The 18,491-nt window shown below is 30.9% G+C and overlaps 1 protein-coding gene across 1 annotated transcript; it reads left to right on the top strand.

Annotated features, from left to right (window-relative positions):
- The first annotated feature begins 5,840 nt into the window (after positions 1-5,840).
- On the top strand, positions 5,841-7,888 carry LOC131647981 (CBS domain-containing protein CBSX5-like). The gene is made up of 2 exons (XM_058917787.1): positions 5,841-6,250; positions 6,695-7,888. Exons 1-2 carry the CDS (start codon positions 5,943-5,945, stop codon positions 7,539-7,541), a joined length of 1,155 nt encoding a protein of 384 aa, XP_058773770.1. The 5' UTR covers positions 5,841-5,942; the 3' UTR covers positions 7,542-7,888.
- Positions 7,889-18,491: the final 10,603 nt, after the last annotated feature.

Below are 18,491 nucleotides of genomic sequence, written 5' to 3'. Positions count from 1 at the left end.
CCAACTATTTAAATCAATTGTAAACTTATTCTCGTTATTACATTTAATTAAATATGTTAATATCAGTACCATATGTACGTACCATATAATTACCCGTGTGTATCCGTAATATATTATTTTGTATTTGGATAGAATTGACCCATTAAAGTTTTAATGGTAATATTTCAATTATATTATATTATATATAGATAAATATATATATATATATATATATATATATATATATATATATTTATATATATATATATATATTGATTATTGATGAACTTGTTCAATTAAATTTTAAATTTTATAAATGACAAACAAATTGTATGATTAATAAAAAATATCATACAATTTTGATATTATTTATTCATATATTACTTATGTTTCATTCTATTACTACTTATTCATACATTACTTATGTTTCATTTTATTACTATTTATTCATATAATACTTATGTTTCATTCGATTACTTATGTTTATTAACACCCATAGTTATTTTTAAATATTTTTTTTAAAAAAAGTCAATAGATCTAATATATTTATTTTATTTAATAATCTCTAAAAAAATTCATTTATATATATATATATATATATATATATATATATATATATATATATATATATAACTTTCATATTTTATATTTTAAATAATTTAGTAGTATTAGTAAGAAATCTTATTAAAGTGAAAATAGAAAATAGTAGTTAGTTTTTCTATACAGAGAATGACGATGACACATGTTGTATTTTAAATATTTTGAAAATATACTTTATTTTTATAATAATATCTATGAATTTTTTATCAAAAAACTCCATACAATATGCCTAAAACATTTTATCAAAATATGTATCTAATAATATTTATCCTTTTGTTAAATGAGAGGTTAAAAATCTTCTAACCATATGAAATTTGGTTTCAAAATTATGTTGATAAATTCATTATTTTGGAAAGTTTCTATTAAATAATTTTGAAGGAAATCAAGTGAGATAAATTATATTTATTAATTTTTAATGATAATATGATTCACTCAGTTTTTGGTGATACAACATCATTATAATTGGAGTACTAAATATATTTGTAACGTATTTATTTTATACCAATTAAGATATTGGTAAGTAATTGATATGATTTTAATGTATTGATTCTATATCAATTAAATTATTCCCAACGTACTGATTTTAAGGTATGGGTCGTTAAAAAGGCTTTTATATTATTAAAGTACAATATTTACTCAAAATTATATTATTTTTAGGTAAATCATACAATATTGTAAAAACAATATAATTTTGTAAGATATAAAAGTACAATATTTTCTCAAATCTAATAATTTAAATATACATATGGTAAGTACTAAAAGAATAAGAAATCAAAAGTTGCAATCACATGCATTAAATCATAAATTAAAAGTTGCAATCAATCGATCAATGATTACTAAAGATAATTATGATATTTAACTTTTTTATAAGTAAATGATTTATGTCTTTTCATTCTAAACTCTTTATTTACCTAAAAAAATATACTGTTTTTTTCTTTATTCTTTGATTCTATTTTCTTATACATTTCAAAATTATGTATATGTTTTGAATTTGTAATATTTTATTATATTCTATATTTTTTTTCCGACCTTAGAATAAATAAATATCAATAATATTTTATAAAACTAACTTTATAAATTATATATATATATATATATATATATATATATATATATTTTGATAAACTTAATTTTTTTAATTTGACCTAACTAAAATATTCTTTAGTTATATGAATTAATATACAATATTATGTTATTTATATATTATAATATCTATAATTTTTATAGCTACTAAGATTTAATATAAATATCAAGATAAAATCAATTAATCAATGAAATTTATTTATTAAAATTTGCAATAATATACCAATTATTTCCATATCAAGAAAATAGGTGTGCTGCTTCATTATTTCAACAAACCATTCTTTAAAATCACGTTCAAATCGACCATAATGCTTGGATTATTATGGATAAGAAGTTAAAAATTGTAATCACATTAAATCAAAAAATTAAAAATAATAAATCAAAAGTTGCAATCAGATTAAATCAAAAATTAAAGTTGCAATCAAGTAAAATGATTATGATATTTAATTTTTTTATAGGTAAATGATTTATGTCTTTTCATTTCAAAACTCTTTATTTACCTAAACAAATATAATGTTTTTTTCTTTACTCTTTGATTCTATTTTCTTATAAATTTCAAAATTATGTATACATTTTTAATTTATAATATTTTATCTTTATTTTTTGTTTTGTTCGACCTTATAATGAATAAATATCAATAATATTTTATAAAACTAACTTTGTATATATTGATAACCTTAATTTCTTAATTTGACCTAACTAAAATATTCTTTAGTTCTATGAATTAATATAAAATATTATCTTATTTACATATTATAATATCTACAATTTCTATAATTACTAAGATTTAATATAAATATCACTCAAACATAAAATCAATCAATTAAGATTTATTTATTAATATTTGCACTTAAAATATAAAAAATTAAAGTTCATTCTATGAATTAATATAAAATATCATGTTATTTACATAGTATAATATCTACATTTTTGACAAAACTTGCGCAAGCATAACCCAGTAATTTCAAGCAGATTCTCCATTGTATATTGACACCAGCCAACTTGATTTCTACTTCTACAGCTCAAACTTTCGGGACAGTCAAAGAAGAATATTTATTTCAAACGAATCGTATAGACGATGTTTTCTACTGTCTGCACCAGAAAAAAATCCAAAACACATATTAGGACAATATTTAAATTGTTACTAAAAAAATAGAAAATAGGGATTGGAAACAACCCATGTAAAAAACGACCATATACTATGGAGTGACGCCAATTGGTACTTCAGAATGATACATTACAAATTCAACCTGCAAATAACATGAAACGCCAATTAGTACTTCAGAATGATACACTACAAATTCAACCTGCAAATAACATGAAAGATATTTTCTATCAAGAAAAGAAAGAAAAAAATGTTAAATTCCGGTTTGTCCATGAATAGTCGTGGGAATGGCTGTAATTGCAAAAATAGTATAAACCAAAATTTTCCACATGAATAGTCGTGGGAATGGCTGTAATTGCAAAAATAGTATAAACCAAAATTTTCCACAATTAGGTTTGATGAATATGATAGATACTGTGAAAGTATGATGGTTATATATAGTAATGATAAAAGTGTTTTGGAACGTGGAAGGTGGAGGGCTTGGAAGGCAGAAGCATTATATGAGGTCATTAGTGCTGTAAGCAGTTGTGAATGTGAATGGCCAGAGAAAGTAAATAATTTGTAACTGCGAGATCATGAGAGGTTGGAGGTTTAAAGTTCAATCCTACAATGGAAAAGGAATGATGTGGAATTTTGTGAGAAGAGAGGCTGATGTGGCATAGCTAAGAGATGAGGAAATGGTAGACTTTTCTTATATGATAGATATTCATCATTAAGAGTATTAACAATAGAAATTGATCATTTGTTAGTTGTATTATCATTTAACGGACTTAGGTTTGAGACCCCACTGGTATAAATTTTGTAGTTTTTGTTTTAGATTCATAATTATTTAATATTAGTAGAAATTATGGAAATTATTTGTCATGAATGAATATCTTAGTGGTAAAGAGATATTGTTTAAAAGTCTTGGGTTCGATTCATAAGAAATTTTTTTGGCTTAAAAGAACTAATATGGCGCGAACCGTAAATTTTATAAGGATTAAATCGGGTCTTTTTTTGTAAGGGATTAATTTAAGTTGTGTACCCGAGGGAACTAGTTAGCATGATCTTATATATATTTATTATATATCAATATAATAAATACTCTTACCTTCTAATTTAAATTAATATTTATATGACAATCATAATTTAATCATAATTTATAACATTTTTTCTTCTTAATTTATATATATTTTATATTCATTTTAACTATCACTATATTATATTTATTTAATATTAATAACGATACTGCGTGACCCGTACGTTCGCACGGATAAATGACTAAATTATTTTCTTTATTTTTTTACTAAAATATATATTACCTATGACTACTTAATTTGTATATTTTTAATGTACATTTCTTAACCATCACTTTGCTACATATATTTACTATTTATTACGATATTGCACGACCCATACTAATTTAATTATTTTATTTATTTTTTCTATTAAAATATACATTTTCAATTTACCGAGACTATTTAATTTCTATATTTCATATATATATATATATATATATATATATATATATATATATTTTAATCGTCAGTATATTATATTTATTTATTATTTACACAAAAATTACGAGACTCATGCAAAAGCATACATCTGTTGTTAATACATTGAATAAAGATTCTCTTTTATAAGATACATTGAATAAATAATGTATCTGAACAACATATTGTCTAAATACATTATTTATTCAATGTATCTAAAAAAACAATCTTATCTTATAAATAAGACCGGAGGTAGTAACATTTTTATCCCTTAATATTCTAAATTCTCATTTCTATCAAACATTTCTATCCCTATAAAAGAAAATAAAAATTATCTTAACATGATTCGTGCACTATAGAGTGGGATCTCAATTTTCAAAGCACTTTTTAGTCTTTGATTTATAATTTTAAAATTGGATGGCTAAGAAATAATTGTGGCAACTTAGTACTTCCTCTGGTCTCATTTATAAGAATTTTTTTTTTAATATATTGAATAAATAATGTATCTTGATAACATATTCTTTAGATACATTATTTATTTAATGTATCTAAAAAAATATTTTCTTATAACATATTCTTTGTGGTTTATAAAACATATATCATAAAAATTTGACTTTTTTAAAATACATTAACAATAAAAAAAGCTATTAACAGATTTCTTAAAAGAAGAGTAATTATTATATCAATGTCAATTTTGCATCATAATCAATCATTAATTTTATTTATAAATAATTAAAATAAAAATCAAATTTCAATAAAACTATATCAATTAAAACAACTTAATGCAAAAAAAAAAAAAAGAAAGAAAGATTGTACAAATAAATAAATAAAATTATATTTTTTAAGTCTAATAATTAAATTATTTGTTACAAATAAAAAGAAATATAACTCAACACATTCAATTAAAAAAATTAATACTCTCTCTATAAATTATTTGTTGAATTTAAATGTAATTTTTTATAATTTTTTTTAGATTAATAAAAGATATTAGTTTATTATTTAAATATAAATGTATTTATTTATTTTTTATTCTCAACATCAGTATCTGTTACTGGACCGACGGATCCAATTCAAAAATCAATTCTGATATTAAATAATTTCAGGTCCCTCGCAATCATAATTGCGGAGATCTAATTAGATTCTTCATTAACAAGATTAGAGTCAATCAACTCTCAATCAAATCTCAATCAACTAACTGTTATAATATAAAATTTATTTTGTTATTAAATAAATTTATTTCAAAAAAAATTTAAAAAATCATATTTTTAAAAAATAATTCAAAAGTCTTTTTATATTATTTTTTATGATAAACTTTGTAGACCACATTACCACAATACATCTAAACCATTGAACTTTTAAATGATAAATCTATGGTTAAAAATGTCTTTATATAGGTACAAAAATTTAACCTTTACTGGTATAACTATAAAGCAATGGCAAATTAGCACCCACTTACATCAAAAGATAAAAAGCGTACATATTATTTCCATTTAAAAAGAAAAAGCATGGCCCACACCCATTTTATACCATATTTTCTATTTGTCTAAAAATCGACGTTATAATTTCACTCTCTATAAATACCCTCTTTTATTTCCATTCCCATTCATTCTTACAACCCACAACAAAAAAAAAACACAACAAAAACGAGTGTTTAATTTTCAACAACCTTTTCATCTTCCTCTCCGCTGTTCAATCTTTGCATGGAAGTGTCCTGTCTGTCATATGAGTTGTCTGAACTCTGTCTCGGTAAGCCGCCGCTGAAGTCGATCTCGACATCGGCTACCGTCGCCGAGGCGATTGAAGTCCTGAGAAGCTCCGGCGAGAGTTTCGTCAGTGTTTGGAACTGTGACTACTCTGAATGTGTGGGGAAGGTTTGTATGGTTGATGTGATTTGTTATCTCTGCAAACAGGAAAGTCTGGTGTCTCCTGATTCTGCACTTAAGGCTTCGGTTTTCAACCTTTTGAATAAGGTTCATGGTCTTGTTGTGCATCTAGAATCTTCTTCTAGGTACTTTTCAATTATTTATTTATTTATTTATTGCCTGCAATATTTTTTTCTCTTTCCTCTTATTTTATTATGAATTATTAATATTATTATTGTTATTATTGAGGTTTCTTTTTTGGATCTGGATTCAATGTGTGTAATGTGTATGTATATGTATAATTGATAATAAAATTTTGAAGAATGCCGTTTTAAGAGAATTAATTTTATTATTATAAATGAAATAACGGCATAGCTTATTGTCAATTTGTTAGTTTTTAAGAGGATTGATTTTGGTTATATCGGTTAACTAATTAACTTGTTATTTATGTGTATGAACTAATTATCTAATAATTATTTATGTGTAATTTCTTGTTGAAGCTTCAAAATTATGTTTAATGTGGTTTTAACATGGTAGAGATTAAGAGTTTAAGTTAATTAATCATCTTTCTTGTTATTTTGATGTTTCAGCTTATTGGAGGCAATTGATCTGATACTTGAGGGAGCACAAAATCTTGTGGTGCCAATTGTGCAAACAAGAAGAGGTAGCATTTCAAGGAGAAAACAGCTGCTTCAGAAATCATCAACAATCAGCGGCATCAACGGCGTTGAGTTCTGCTGGTTGACACAAGAGGATGTTATCAGATTCTTGCTTGGTTCAATTGGTCTCTTTGCTCCACTCTCTGCACAATCCATTTCTGATCTTGATATCATCAGCTCTGATGTGGTTGCCATTGATTACTATTCCCCCGCGGCTTCTGTCGTTGAAGCCATCACAAAGTCCCTTGCGCAACAAACTTCTGTTGCTGTTGTCGACAGTGATGGAACATTCATTGGCGAGATATCGCCCTTCACGCTTGCTTGCTGTGACGAGTCAGTTGCGGCCGCTGTGACAACTTTGTCTGCAGGGGACTTGATGTCCTACATTGACTACGGCGGCCCGCCAGAGGGTTTGGTTAGCGTTGTGAAGGCCAGGTTGAAGGAGCAGAATCTGGAGAAACTGCTACAGAAGTTTACAATTCTGACTTCTCTAGGCAGTGATATGTCGGCCTCGTCCTCCTCTGATGAGGAGAGTCCTACGAGGAGTTTGAATAGGTCGGGAAAGTATGCAAGGTCGTCGAGTTACTCGGCTAGATTTGTGAGGAAGGCAGAGGCTATAGTGTGTCATCCAAAAAGCTCTTTGATTGCTGTGATGATTCAAGCAATTGCTCATAGAGTGAACTACTTGTGGGTAATTGATGATGATTGCAGCTTAATTGGGATTGTTACCTTTTCTAATATCTTGAAAGTGTTCAGAGAACACACAGAAATGATTTAGATATTTAGAAAAAAATGTGACAATGTTTTTGCTTTGAATGTTCATAGGGAAGCATGAACTTTGGTCTTTGTTTTGCTTTATTATTTGACTGTGTGAATCAATTTTTAATAAGTTTCCCTTTGATTCAAATCTTTGTCAAGAATTAATGTTTTTTGTTTTCCTATGTTTTTGTTTTCCTTACCTTTGACTGAGTGATTATGATTCAAAATTTTACGGCTATTGAAAGGAAGATTCATTGGTTTTAACTTGTAAGTGTCACAAGATAATGAAGAAAGCTGCTTAATTTTTTTTGTTGCTTTGATAGCAACTGATTAATCAAGTTGTACGAGTTGTTGTTTTTTTTTTTGACGAAGACTTATTGAGAAAATTGAGACAGACTAAGCCACCTTTGTTGTTTGTTTAAAATAAGGTTAATTTTTAACCAGTGGTGAAAGAGGTGGTGGTCCTAATCTATGAGCATTTTCAAGTTGTTTTCAAAAATAAAATTATCTAAAATTAACGTAACTTCCACACAAGCACGCCTAATTGCACAATGTAAAATCTATTAAGAAAATAAACTTTTTCCACAAATGTTATTTTTCAGTGAGTAAGGTAGGAGTGGCAATTGGATAATTTAAAAATTTTAATCTTATCCATCTACTAATAATGTTTTTTAATGAATCTGATTCATCTAACATGTTTTAATGATTTATTGACTATTTTTAAATTTATTATACTATTTTCAAAAAATCATTAAGATTTTTTTTTGAAAATTTAAAAGTAAAATCAATATAATATGAAAAGTTATTTTTTCAAAATAAAAAATAAGATTTTTCAAAAAAAAATTCAATTTTCTGAAAAAAATCATTTTTTCCAAAAAAAAATTGACTTTTTCCAAAAAATTAAAGAACATTTTTTATAAGAAATACAAATAATTGATTTTTTCACAAATAAAAAAACGTTTCTTTAAAAAAAATTCCTAATTTTTTTTATTATATTAAAAAATTGTTTTCCATTTTTGAAAACATAAAAAAAAATTATATCTTTTTTATTTTTATAAGCAAGGAATCAATAAAACAAGAGCACTGGGGGTACTCGAACCCGCTCCAAATGAAACCTATGAAATATCAACGGGTTTTGACAAAACTCGTAAAAATTATACTTGCTATTAGTAATATTTCTTACTAAGGACCATCTTCAAGCTTTAAGCTTGATATTCCAAAGAAGTTGCACACACACACCGTCATTGAAACTAATATCGTTACGTAAATTCCATAAGCTTTAAACCCCTCTTTTTTCTCCTTAACCTTCTTCTTACATCTACCCAACCATATGCTATAATGGCTCTACACTTTCTCTTCTGCAACTATCTCAATACCTACCTAATTAACAATATGGCTCAAAACCTCCACCGCCACGGGACAACGAAACAGCAAATGAGGCAAAGACTCTTCATTCTCCAAACATAAAACACGTATATTATTATTCAATTGATTCAAAGACATACCTTTCCCTAGAAGTTGATCTTTCGTCGGCAACCTATTGAGAATACATCTCCACATAAAAGCTCTGATGTTAAAAGGAACCTTCGAATGTCAAACGTTATCGAGAGCCAGCGATAATCCTTCAACCGTTTCTTCACCATTTTGAACTAGCAGCTGATAACCCGACTTCATCATGTAACCCCGCACCACATCACTCTTCCACACCACCCTATCATCCTCTTCGAGACTTCAACTTTACAATTAACGGCTTCCACGTAACAATCCTCCTCGGGTTACAACCAATGGGCATCCCCAAGAAACTAAACAAACTTTTCTCAGTCTTACAAGTCAGAAAATTCGTTGCTACTCCAATGAAATGATCATTTAAATTGATTCCAATCAACCTACTATTATGAAAATTCACCTCTAAACCGACTCCACTTCAAAACCCCTAAGCACCGCTTTAAACGCCCAAACCTGCCTCCAATTACCTCGACTCGTAAGCTGAGTATCTTCCGCGAACTGCAGTAAATCCACAACACAATCCTTCCCCACCAAAAAGCCTTTGAACTCACCATTAGACGATGCTTTTTTAACCAGACACGACAGGCCTTTGGCAGCAATGACAAACAAAAAAGGCGACAAAGGGTCCCCCTGACGAAGCCCCTTGCTCACCTCAAACTCTTTGGTCCCGCTTCCGTTCACCAAAATAGACATTTAACTTCTAAATATAGTAGCTTCCATCCAATTCAACCAATAATTTCAAAAGCCCATCTACCTCATAACCTGCCAAAGATAATCCCAACAAACATTGTCATACGCTTTTTCGAAATCAACCTTAAACAACAAGTAGCTCTTCTTCACATTTTTAGCATAATCCACCGCCTCGTTAGCAACAAGAACTCCATCAAGTAAGTTTCTTCCAGGTATGAAAGCACTTTGACATCTCGAGACAATGACACCCAAAACCTTGTTCAATCTAGCCGCTAGCAGTTTTGCCAAAGCTTTGTATAAACAGCCCACAAAACAAACGGGCCTATAACCGTGTAATCCCAATAGAATTTCCTTTTTAGGAATTAAAAAAATAAATTATGAGACGGTAGCTTTTGATAAGTTTGCACAGCTGTGAAAATTATGAAAAAAAATTAAAAAGTCCTCCTTCATGAAACCCCAGTAATTCCTAATAAACGTAAAGTTGTAACCATCCGGACCCGGACAATGTTTCCCTTTGCAACCCCAAACAACGCATTTGATTTCTTCCTCTATGAAAGGACTCTCCAACATCTCTGAATCCTCATGAGACAAAAATTTAAAGATCCCCTCATTGAACCCACGATGCTCCTTGTCCGTCTCAACAAACTTTTCTGTGAAGAAACCTCTAATCCTCACTTTAACCTTCTCAACAGACTCCATCATAACCGAATCAGAATCAACACCACCAATGAAGTTCGTGCTCCGCCTCTCCTTTAAAAAACTATGGAAGTACCGCCTATTAAGATCACCTTCAAAATCCCACCTCACCCATGACTTCTGCATTAACATATTCTCTTTTATCTTCATTAGTTTCTACATACGTCTAGTTGCCGCACTCCTTCTCGCTACCACCTCCATCACTTGATTTTCTCTACAACTAGCCAACAAATTATCTGCTTCGTTGATTCCTAAAATCACTTCTTCAATCTCCAAATCATACCTTTCGAAAAAATCTTCGTTCCCCCTTATAAGGTTGAACTTAAGAAAACGAAGCTTCTCCTTCAAAACAAAATTGCTTCTCCCTCGTACCTCCTACCTACGCCTCTCTCTCTCTCTCTCTCTCTCTCTCTCTCTCTCTCTCTCTCTCTCTCTCTCTCTCTCCACAAAAGGCAGAAACTTATTGTCTTCAAACCAACAATCATTAACCATGAAAGGTTTAGGGACCCAGACGGAACGATCAACTACTAACCAGATTAGGCAATGATCTGAAATATCATGTCTAACTATCAATTGACCAACAATCTACCACCTTGAAATAACTAATTCAGATAACAAAAACATATCAAGTCTGCTTATAGACTTTCCATCACCGTTGAACTAGCTGAACCCTTTCCTTTGCACTGGACATCGATCAACTTATTATCCGCAATAAACTCCGCAAACCCTTTTATCTGAGAACTCTTGCTACTACAAACCAAGCCATTCCTCTCACCCCTATTGACCACAACATTGAAATTCCCCCCAATGACCCACTCTCCCTCTGAATATCTGGCTCTGCACTCCAATAAATCCTTCCATAACTTCTGCTTAAGGGGAAAAGAACAAGGAGAATATACATTAACTACATAATAACATTCCCCCTCCATATAATTTTAACCCATAAAAAACCATCACCCTTGAAGTTATATAAAACTTCAAAAGTGCCTTCCTTCCATATTAGGATTAACCCTCTTGAAGCTCCTTCCGACCTTGAGAAAGACCAACCCAACTTTTCGTTATTTTTGAAACTACTGATAATAGCATAATCAACCACCTCCAACTTTGATTCTTGAATCATGAAGATTTCAGTCGTACCAAAAGAAATAATCTGACTAATCTTCTTCCTCTTCAACTTACTACCTCCACCCCTAATATTAAAGGTTCCTATAATCATGATAACTATTTTTTGATCCGCTGTTTCCCAACAACATATCTCTATCCTTAAGCTCCAACTCTCTAATCTTCTTCATGCAGTTTTTCTCCCCGCCTTTTGCAACTATCCCTAAACCAGAGATAATATCCCATAGCTTCTCTCCCACGTTTGAATCTGTATGATTCCAGAATATGGAGTTGCATCTCACCTTATCGGAATCCATCGTTTTGTTGCAACACAAAATAGCCCCAATCGAGAATCCAACATTATTTTCTTCTTTTTTTGATGTGGCAAAAGTGAGAGATTTAGAAATAGACAACATTCTATTGTAAATTCCCACTTGCTTGTTATCCTCCTAGACCAAAGAATCTACGACCTCATATGGACCAAAATCCACCTCCTACAGAATACGCTTCTTGGGCCTCCTTTTATTAACAAATAAAGGCCCTATAAACTCCTCAAACCTTTTCTCTTTTTGAACCATACTCTTAACCACAAACACGTTACCTTTGCCCACTTTATTGTCCACCGTTTTAAAAAACGTGTCTACGGAATAAGAAAAAAAATTTGTTTTAGAAAGCTGTTCTAAATCATTCGTCCCAACTCTACGTAAACCTCCTGCCAACGCCTCCTTAGTCGCCAATAACAGATCATCAAAAATACCGCCACTCGAAGGGACCAACACTTTTCCAAAATCACCCCCTTCTCTCCCCTTCTCCATGACATCTCCCTCTATTGAAAAGACACCTCTACCTTCCTTGATACCTCTGGGAATCACCACTTGCGTACCTGAGATATCAGAAGAATCTCTTTAATCATCTTTAACAGAATTCGTTACCTTTTAATTTTCCCAGCTGTACTTAGAATTATAAGAAGACTTTTCGCCTACCTTATTCAAATGGGATATATTCAAAGTTAGATGCAGAGGACCATACGAATCTTCAGTCATCTTAATCGTGAAAATCTCACAATCAATCTTGACTTTGATGACCTCATTCAGAACAGCTGCGCAAGTAGTTCTCACAAGGAATCTAGCAATATCCATATTTTCTAGATTCATCGTGTTCTCATAACAACATGCATACTTACCCTCCGTCTTTGCTAACAGTTCAAACAAATCAAAATTCCAGGCATGGAGGGGATGTCGTACACCCTGATCCACGTTGCTTGTTCCCTATCAACATCATCTTGCTTCCACCCTCTAATCTCTGAGAACCATTGAGACCACCAACTTCTTCTCTCTTTTATCAAATCCCTATTAACCACTTCCTCAAACTCTTCCAATAAACATTAGTTTTCACCAAGCAGAGTTACTTTGAACGAGAAATAACCTTCCAATTTGAAGCTAGTTTAAATATTATACGACATACACGGATCCAAAACCACTCCAACGTAAGCTTTTTTATACTTAGATAAGTCGCCTTCCTTAGAAACGTACGCAATGTGACATAAAATATTGCTCCTTGGCGTTGAACTAGAAACCCTTTTACCATTGACCACCTTCGCAAAAGACCTAAACACCTTATTGCCTAACACCTTCAGCCTCTTCACAAAAGTATCTCCAACATCCTTCTTTGAGATGAACCTAAAGTTTGCTTCTGTTCCCGCTTTCTTGGACATAACTGATTCTCCCATTACCAACCTAGGTTTGTTTGCATGGATCTTCTTGACATTAATAATAATGTTATCCATCTTAACCGCAAACACCCTCTCATCCTCCACATCATAAAATTTCACAAACCTAAATCGTTTCCCAAATATGTTCTTCTTAGGGGGTATCACCAGCTCCACAATATCCCCAATGCAATCAAAAAGCTCAAATATCTCCTTAGCATGAACCCTATATGGAAACTCAGAGAAGAAGAACGACGGATATCTAGACACCACCTCCTCGTTTATCTTGCCATCCACCGGAAAAATTCTATCTTAAATGTAGTTGGTTCCCCTAAAATGATTTTCCTAGTTTTTTAGTACTCCTTTAAAAAAATCAACTATTTGGTCCCACGGTGTCATATTATGTGAATTTCTTGTGTTCTCCTTCATTTGTTAGCAATTTTAATGACATGATACCTAAATAGTTGACCAACTAATTGCCACGTCTTTCTTAAAAAAATATTAAATCATTTTTTATTAGTAATCGAATTTTTAAATCGCAACTAATATTTACATTCTTATTATGAATTAAAAAAATCAATAAAGTATTATAAAATTATGCAATTGACTTCCAGAATTCTTCACTTCATCATTTTAGATTACAAATCCTAGATTCTTTGTTTCGTCCCTTTTCAGCTTAGCTTCTTTGTTTCATTACTTTTCCTCTTAAATAAATCTTATGTTTTAAGTTTCGTCTTCTTTTCATCTTCATCAACCTTCGTTGTTGAATTTTTTTCATTTTAAAATGACGTCTCCATGCTCAAAATCCAGCAATCAATCACTTGACCGTTCATTTCGAAAGGAATGCAAATGTGTACTTAAAGCTCCATTGATGACTTCATGGATCGATCCAACCAAGGTCGCTGTGTTTTTGGGTGTGGGGTGTACAAGGTAATCTTCATATTTGCAGTTTCGAAAATCTAGATTTATTCAATGTTTTGACATTCCTTCATCTCTATTTTTTTAATTCCAATTGCAGGGGTATAAAAGGTGCGGCCACTTTATATGGTATGATGAGGAAAAGTATGCAGAACTAATCACTTCACTACACCAAAAATTGGATCAAGAAAAGACAAAAGTGAATGAAGTCAATATCAAAGTTGAAGAAATGAAGATGAAGTTTAATTCAATGAAGTTTAATTCAATGAAGTTTAATTCAATGAAGTTTATGATGAAATTTACTATGTCGATAACATTTGTATTGGAATTAGGATTAGTGTTGGCAAATGTAATTATGTAGTTGTTTTGGTCAAGTTAGGGTTGACCTTTTGATGTAACAGATATTTGTAATGAAATGAATGTGTTAGTTCAGTTAACATTAACATTTTGATGTACCTGGTCTATGTAATGAAAATATTTTTTTGGTTCAGTTGAAATGGATATTTTGACAGAGTTTTGTTTAACAATGTAGTGTTTGTTCATAAACAGTGGTTCAACATAACAGCTTCGATAACAAATTCAAAATTGTGGCAAAACTTTGGTTAAAAATAAACATTGGTTTATAAACATTTTTTCGGTAGCAGCTTCATATATAAAAACTTCATAAAAAACAACTTCATTCGCATTGCAAAAAATTGCAGCTTCATACAACTTCAAACAACTTGTTCATGACAGAAACATGTTCATCGCATAAAACATATATAGGAAAATAACACGAGTTTGTTCATGACAGTAACTTGTCATGACATTACAAAAAACACATTACAAAAATAAAAACTTGTAGATCCTATAACTATTCTTGAGTTGGCCGTGTAAGAGGCAGACCCTATGATGAACTGCCAATTTCAGTTATAATAGTTGTCTTTGTCTTTGTATTGATCTTGTCCTTTGTCTTGTACTCATAGTCCCCTTTCAAAAAAATAGGCACCCAGTCCTATTAATGGCCTGCAACTTTAGCAAATACAACTTTACATACTTGTAGACAGACATAGATTCTTTCAAACATAGGACCATCAATTGATTCAGAGCATTGCATCACAGCATTGATGTTAGGGTTTGAATTTAGTAACTCTTGTGCATAACTCCTTAAGTGAGTAAACTATTCTCTACCAGCACCTTCTATCAATTCCACGACTCTTCTTTTAGCCCTGTATGTCTGATCAACTGACAATTTCACACCCCATCTTTCAATTGATCCAAAAATTAACCCAACTGGTTTCATGTCTTGAGTGTGTCTAAGTATGTGGGAAAATTGATTTGTCAACTATTCAGTCTTGGCTTATCTATTATATGAAGTCCTAGCACATGTATGCTCATCAAATAAACTAGCAACTTGCCAATATTGATTTCTAATCCTCTTATTGAACCTTATGTAAAATTTTCATCCATCTTAACACTTAACTAAGTATGTATGCAAATTGCTTGCAAACCATTTAGTTTTGGCTTGTCTATTATATGCAGTCATAGCACATGTATGCTCATCAAATAAACTAGCAACTTGCCAATATTGATTTTTAATCCTCTTATTGAACCTTATGTAAAATTTTCATCCATCTTGACACTTAACTAAGTATGTAGGCAAATTGCTTGCAAACCATTTAGTTTTGGCTTGTCTATTATATGCAGTCCTAGCACATGTATGCTCATCAAATAAACTAGCAACTTGCCAATATTGATTTTTAATCCTCTTATTGAACCTTATGTAAAATTTTCATCCATCTTGACACTTAACTAAGTATGTAGGCAAATTGCTTGCAAACCATTTAGTTTTGGCTTGTCTATTATATGCAGTCCTAGCACATGTATGCTCATCAAATAACCTAGCAACTTGCCAATATTGGTTTCTAATCATCTTATTGAACCTCACGTAAAATTTGCATCCATCTTGACACTTAACTACCATCCTTTTTCCATCATTATTTTTGAAATAAACATCTTTATTACTAACCATAACATACTCCTTGACATAATTCTTTGTCACATATTTATTGTTAAACATCAAACCTAATTTGAACTTGATTGTCACCACTTTGGAAATTTGAAAAATGATCACACTCTTGTTCATCTTCACTAGCAGGTGGAATATATAATTGATCTAAATCCTCATCAAGATCTTGCTCAGGGGGTACTTATATTCTCTTAGTTGTTTCGTACCCTAATTTTTTACCCCTAAGATACCATATTATTTTGTATCATGCATTACATCAAGATCACAAACTTGTTTGCATTATCTCTCACATTTTATCTCTCTTGGGGTTTTGCCTTAAGGAGATCATTTAGTACCCTCTTGTGTATCTTATTATTTGTGTTTATATACCTTCATACTCTACTAACCTTAACCAAATCCAAAAATATGCTTGGTTTCTGTCATTTGTTTTGCAAGGTAGGGATTATATCAAGAACGTCAAACATGGTTTCATCAGCTAGGGTTTGGTTGCTCAAGCTCAAAGATTGATCAATCATTGATTCTCAAAGGATCATTCATCAAGACTTAACATATAATCTCACGCATGATCTCTTCAAGCTTCATCTATCATCATTTGATCAAACACAGTCCAACGTTTGATTGCTTGTTTCTTAAGGAACTTCAAGGTTCATGTGTTTATTCCCATGTCTTCTTCATCCAGTTTCCTCAGGCCTTGACCACATTATCAAAGTTCGACCAAGAATTCATCATGTGAAGTTCATATGTGCATTAATGAATCTTGAATTGCAAGAAAAGCTTAAAGGATTCAAGTTTGATCAAAGCTTAAAGGATTCAAGTTCAATTTCAAAATATCACAACTTACTCATTTTTTAACATTTTTTAGTGCTTCTTTAGGAAAATGACTCTTCTTGTCATCCTTTACAACTTCGCTTTACAAGTCAAGAGCGAATTGTGTTTGGAGGATCATCAAAATTTTGAAGACATTAGAGGTCATTTATGCACTTAGTGAAATTTGACCTATAATTCCAGTGATATTTTTCTAACTTTGAAAGATCATAATTCTCTCAATTCTCAACCTTTTGGGTGCTTCTTTTCAAAGATCAAAAGCCACTTATGCTTGGAAAGCCATGAAAAATTGGATGACATTATAGGTCATTTTGAACTTAGAATTATTTTGACTTTTAATTTCAGGTCATCATACCAACTTCAAGCTCATAACTGTTTTCTCAAGTGACCAAATCAATACCTTCTTTGCACATTGTACTCTTTGTAATGATGTGAACATTTCACAAAAGGGATGAGCAATAAATGTGCAATGTACAAGATTTCACGTATGGTTGAAGATGACCTCATGGATTAAATTTTTGTCTCAAAGCCAGAATTGAAAATGCACTCAAACTCAAATGGGGCCCATAAAACTTGTGTAAACTTACCTCAAATGGTAAACTGCAACTCATAGCATTGAAAAGAGTTTGAAATATATGTGTTTTGATGACTTCATGGTGAAGAATAATCACACACTCGGTCAACCATTGATTAACATGCTTGGCACTCAATTTCACACGTATGAAGCTCTCACACCTCAGCTATAAATAGAGGAAGCTTCTCCTCACAATTACAAGCTTTAATAGCCCCTAAAAACTCTGCTCGAGCTAAAAAAATTCTCTAAAATTCTCATATCGTATTCCATTTTTCATACAATTTCAGTCCAATTTCTTGATTCTAATAGCTTCATCGTCACTCTCTGAAGCTTCTGTAACAATTCCCAAGCCCTGAGACCTTCCGAAACTTTCCAACCAAGTGCCCAGATCATCATCTCCGATCACCACTTGGACAAGGTATTTAGAGGCTCCATTTTTGCTCAAACGAGATACCAGAATGTTTCTTGATGTTCACAGATGCTTTCCCCTAATTTACCTTCCATTGATAATTTGTTTTCATAATTTAATTTTGTTTTTCGTTTTTACGTTTTGACTTAGTTTTCTCCAAAATTCTCTTCACTAAGTTTGAATAAATTTCAATGGATGTATTGGTTGAGTTCGCAGCAATGAAACAGGTCTAATGGCATAGGTATCATGACCTGAAGTTACAAAAAGCCAAACTCTGGTGAGCAACTCACCGGAGAAGACAACCAAAGATGTTTTATGTTGCTAGAGTTTGTTTTAAATGATCCAGCCAATCATCATGTGCCAATTGTTTTATTTATATTGGTTGATTTAAAATGGATCTGGTGTTTTATTTCAACTAACTTCCATCACGTGCTTTCTTGTTAGATTCATTAGATATGCCACATCAATTAATGAAGTCAGATCCAACGCCCATCTCTTCTTGGTGTCTTAGGGCTCCATTAGTGTGTGGTTGAA

Source organism: Vicia villosa, linkage group LG2, assembly GCF_029867415.1.
Source record: "Vicia villosa cultivar HV-30 ecotype Madison, WI linkage group LG2, Vvil1.0, whole genome shotgun sequence".
Lineage (NCBI taxonomy): Eukaryota > Viridiplantae > Streptophyta > Magnoliopsida > Fabales > Fabaceae > Vicia > Vicia villosa.
Note: the sequence above shows the minus strand (reverse complement) of the source record. Positions and strands in the feature narration are given on the sequence as shown.

What these genes read in the sequence shown, in the direction of transcription:
- LOC131647981 (XM_058917787.1), top strand. Translation starts at nt 5,943, where the DNA reads ATGGAAGTGTCCTGTCTGTCATATGAGTTGTCTGAACTCTGTCTCGGT. An exon ending in CATCTAGAATCTTCTTCTAG is followed by an intron (nt 6,251 to 6,694) that starts GTACTTTTCAAT and finishes TTGATGTTTCAG; the next exon opens with CTTATTGGAGGCAATTGATC.